Genomic DNA, 4,649 nt, shown 5'->3' on the forward strand with positions numbered 1-4,649 from the left:
AGTTTGCATGCTTGTAATTTGTAATGCAGTTTGAAGACAAAAAACTAGAAGCCACAAGACCTGTTACCTGGGTTTTTAAAAAATGATAACATCCTTTATGTCTATAGGCCCACCAGCGGATTGTGACGTCCCAGATGGGGCGGAGCCTGGAGCATGAGGATGACGAGGGGGACATCCAGCTAACGGAACAGCCAGGGAACGTGAACCAATCAATGCAGCTGAAGCCGTACCAGCTGGTGGGGCTGAACTGGCTGGCTCTTCTCCACTCCCAGGGAACCAACGGGATTCTGGCTGATGAAATGGTAAAGTGTACATAATGTAATACAACACATGAATCCTGAATCCTATGTATTTGCAGTAAATCAACCTTTCTGGTTGGCAGGCTTTTACTTAGGCATGCATCATGGTGTCATCTGGACACACTTTTATTAAAATAACAAGAAATTGGACGCAATAGATCCTCTGACAGGCATGAAGTTGTGATTGACCAGGGATGCCACTTGTCTTATATTGAGTGACTCAGTGTTGAATTTGAGGAACTGAAGCATCCTTTGTCCAAAACCTTTTCTCACCCCAAGCAGAATAGACAGGTTGCTATAGGGTTTTATGAGATGCAGACCTGCAATGTCCCAACAATCATTGTTCATTCCTGCAGGGTCTTGGTAAGACTGCCCAGGCCATCTCCTTCCTCGCGTACCTGCTAGAGCAGGGTGACGACGGACCCCATCTCATCATTGTGCCATCCTCCACACTAGACAACTGGGTACGGGAACTGGCACAATGGTGCCCTGATCTCAAGGTAGCTTGCTTGTTTTATTGTTTTGACATTTAAATGGCTTTCAATGTTACTTGATGCTCCCTGGATTAGAAGACAGACTATGCATATGAAGAACTGCAGGTAAGGCAACAGCAGAAATTACATCAGCCTGGGTTCTGTAAGATTTCTGAAATCATAAGCATGACTTTTCCAATGTTTCCAGGATAAAAGACTCTCTGAAAACAACAGGAGAGATCTGAAAATATGATCACAAAAGAAATCGCAACTGTAATGAGTGGGGTAAAGATAGACCTTTTTTGAGTGCAGTCAGTGCACCCTCCTCATGCTTTGAGTGGACTTACCATAACTAAATGTGTACCCCACAGGTGCTGATTTACTACGGTAGCCAGATGGACAGACAGGCCATGAGAGATGACATCCTGGAGGGAGTGGAGGACTTCCATGTTCTCGTCACAACGTGAGTAGAACATTACCGAATTACTTTTATATTCTCATAAAAGTCAAACGAACAAGTCTGACTAACAACGCTTTTGGATTCTGAGCTATTTATTGTTGGTTCCTTTGATTTAAGTTGTGTGGAGATTTGTTTTTGTTAAGTGTGAAATCTGCAAAATTTTCTGTAAATCCTGAAACTTAATTGGCAGTAAATTTGGATGCACTCCAATACAAGTGACAATTCTATTATGCAATTTGTGACTCTGACTTCATACACATGTCCCCGTGCTTCCCAATGTACTATACTGAAGAGTCTGAAAACAACCCCACAGGTACCAGTGCTGTGTCGGCTCGGCCACTGACAGAACCTTGTTCAATAAGAAAGTGGCCTTTCACTACGCCATCCTGGACGAGGGACACATGCTGAAGAACATGCAGACTCAACGCTACCAACAACTCCTCAGGATTAGGGTCAGTTCACTTGTAACTACATCTTTATGAGTAGATATATATATCACAAGGAACTACAGTTTTCCATTACAGTATGTGACTACAGTGTATGGCGTTACCACGAACTCAAAACCACTGCAGACACTCCATTTTCCAGCTGCCGCGAAATTAAATCCCTGCGATCTCAAATGCATTTACAGTATACCACAGCCTTTTGATTCTCTTAGTCCTAGTCTTTTCGGGGAGTGAAAAACAGTGGATGGTGACTAATAGCAGCCTTCAAAGTGTGAAATTCTTTCTAGTGGGATACTAGTCTTGTGAACACGAGTAGACTGGGAATAAAACTACTGTAATTCACTTTGTATTGTCGGTACCACACTTTCACAGTCTGAGAAAATGTAGCTTTTTCTCTGAACTAAATGTTCACTGAAGCAGTAGGTGCACGTAAAATTAGGGATAAGTTCATGTTACAGTTGTCACCGTGAAAACGGTGAACATACAAGTACATTGAAAAAATTACATTATTAACCACCATGGTTATGAGGCTGTCCCTATTTGTGTCCACCCTCCCCAGAGTGAGAGAAGACTGCTGTTGACAGGAACTCCCATCCAGAACAACCTGCTGGAGTTGATGTCACTCCTGAACTTCATCATGCCTGACATGTTCAGCGCACGGACCACAGAGCTACGTAGGATGTTCGCTTCTGTATCGGTACGTCATGCCACGGTTCAAAAGCATCAGAATTCTTTTACACACTTCTTACTTGTTAATTAGTTCCTGAAGATTAGTGTTATTACCATTATCATATAGCCAGGAGGCGTGGACCAATCAGAAGGCTCCAATTTCTCCATAACCCAGGTCATTAATATTCCATATACTACCCGCTTTTTCCAGGGTCTCCATTAGTCAAAAAAACGGGCATAGGTCTTGTTCTCAGAGTATTGTCCATGATTTTTGAGTACATGATTTTACAACTCTGGGAATGAGAGCCACCACATTCCAGTGGGTTCACTGAGATGAACAGAAAGTTAGATTTTAACTGCAAGAGCTTTATTTTGAAAGTGGACAAAGAGAAGAAATATCAATGATTTTTCTGTCGCCGACCTCACAGAAAGGGAAATCAGAGAGTAAGTTCCAGAGGGAGAGAATCGAGCACGCGAAGCGTATCATGCAGCCGTTCGTCCTGCGGAGGTTGAAGCGAGACGTGCTGACTCAGCTGCCCAAGAAACACGAACAAGTGGAGCACTGCCCCATGACGGACAAACAAGTGGAACTGTACGCTGATCTTAAGGTACTGTCTTCTTAATGTCGTGAAGAAAGGAAGAAATATAGCTGACTTTCAGTCAAATAGATTAGAAATGTCTTTTAGTCTATCAGAAGCATAGACACTTGTCTTTGTACTGATATCCAAATGGGACATTATTAGGATACTATTATGACTAGTATGGATAGTTAAGAGTTAAGTTACTGCCAAGGACAGTGTGTGGTTAGTACTATGGATACTACAGTCAGCACCAAGGACAGGGGTTAGTACTGTGGATACTACAGTCAGCACCAAGTACAGTGCTTAGTGCTATGAATAGTACAATCGGCACCAAGGACAGCACGGGGGCAATGCTATGGATAGTGCAGTCAGCACCAAGGACAGTGTTGTTAGTGTTATGGATGGTACAGTCCCAACAACAAACTGAACTGAGCAGACCATGGCACGAACCACCATTGTCTCACGAGACTGAAAGATGCCAACAATATGACATGATGTGCACTTGTAGCTGAAGATTGATTCTTGTGTTCTGCTGTTCCAGGCAAAGTTGTCTCGCTCGCTGAAGACAGAGGATGGGTCGTCGACCTTCAGTGGTGCCATGATGCAGCTGAGGAAGATGGCCAACCATCCCCTCCTCCACAGAACATACTACACACTGGACACACTCAGGGACATGTCTAAACTCATGCTCAAGGTTAGTACTACGTATCATGTACGCAGTACAACACAACATGTACTACACACTAGACACACTCAGGGACATGTCTAAACTCATGCTCAAGGTTAGTACTACGTATCATGTACGCAGTACAACACAACATGTACTACACACTGGACACACTCAGGGACATGTCTAAACTCATGCTCAAGGTTAGTACTACACATCATGTATACAGGGCATACTACGCACTAGACACACTCAGGGACATGTCTAAACTCATGCTCAAGGTTAGTACTACACACATCATGTATACAGGACATACTACACACTAGACACACTCAGGGACATGTCTAAACTCATGCTCAAGGTTAGTAATACACATCATGTATACAGGGCATACTACACACTGGACACAATCAGGGACATGTCCAAACTCATGCTTAGGAGTAGTTTTTACAGCCAGTAACAAGGCCAGCATGGTTTGTGCTATGGATAGTACAGTCATTAACAAGGACAGTGGTTAGTGCCATGAATTGTACATGCAGTACCAATGACAGGTGTTAGTGCTATGGATAGCACAGTCAGCACCAAGGACAGTTGTTAATGCTATGGATAGTATATGAAGTACCAAAGACAGGTGTTAGTGCTATGGATAGTACAGTCAGTGCTTCAGATGGGATTGCCTCAAGCAAACTTCTTTTACTCTATTTGTACCTACGTGTGTCTCTTTGTGGTTAACCAGACATTGTGCCTCACCCACAGGAGCCGACTCACCATGATGCTAATGCTGACCTGATATTTGAAGACATGGAAGTCATGTCAGACTTTGAGTTAAACAACCTGTGCAAGATGTATGCGGTAAGGAAAAACACTTTTACTACTTCTCAGCTTTTATTTTTCTAGTTTTTCACAATGGTTTCTCCCTCAATGACTCCTCCTTTTTCATGGGGCAAAAGCTAGGTAGGCCGAAAATTAGACATATTGGAAGTGAAAAATATTAACACCCATTACCATAATACCGCAATGTTTACTGCGATTTCTCAAGTGATGGTAATTTGAC

At 43.0% G+C, this 4,649-nt stretch overlaps 1 protein-coding gene across 1 annotated transcript in view; it reads left to right on the plus strand.

Moving 5' to 3' along the window:
- Positions 1 to 78: 78 nt before the first annotated feature.
- The window catches only part of LOC118421412 (SWI/SNF-related matrix-associated actin-dependent regulator of chromatin subfamily A containing DEAD/H box 1-like), an 8,250-nt gene continuing 3,679 nt past the window's right edge, over positions 79 to 4,649 (plus strand). Inside the window, exons 1-8 of the mRNA XM_035828681.1 lie at positions 79 to 302; positions 656 to 799; positions 1,144 to 1,235; positions 1,546 to 1,684; positions 2,238 to 2,375; positions 2,776 to 2,955; positions 3,470 to 3,622; positions 4,352 to 4,447. Coding sequence (XP_035684574.1) covers positions 135 to 302; positions 656 to 799; positions 1,144 to 1,235; positions 1,546 to 1,684; positions 2,238 to 2,375; positions 2,776 to 2,955; positions 3,470 to 3,622; positions 4,352 to 4,447 — 1,110 coding nt within the window. The 5' untranslated portion in view covers positions 79 to 134. The remainder of the gene's footprint in view (positions 303 to 655; positions 800 to 1,143; positions 1,236 to 1,545; positions 1,685 to 2,237; positions 2,376 to 2,775; positions 2,956 to 3,469; positions 3,623 to 4,351; positions 4,448 to 4,649) is intronic.

The sequence above is a fragment of the Branchiostoma floridae genome, chromosome 8 (assembly GCF_000003815.2).
Source record: "Branchiostoma floridae strain S238N-H82 chromosome 8, Bfl_VNyyK, whole genome shotgun sequence".
NCBI lineage: Eukaryota > Metazoa > Chordata > Leptocardii > Amphioxiformes > Branchiostomatidae > Branchiostoma > Branchiostoma floridae.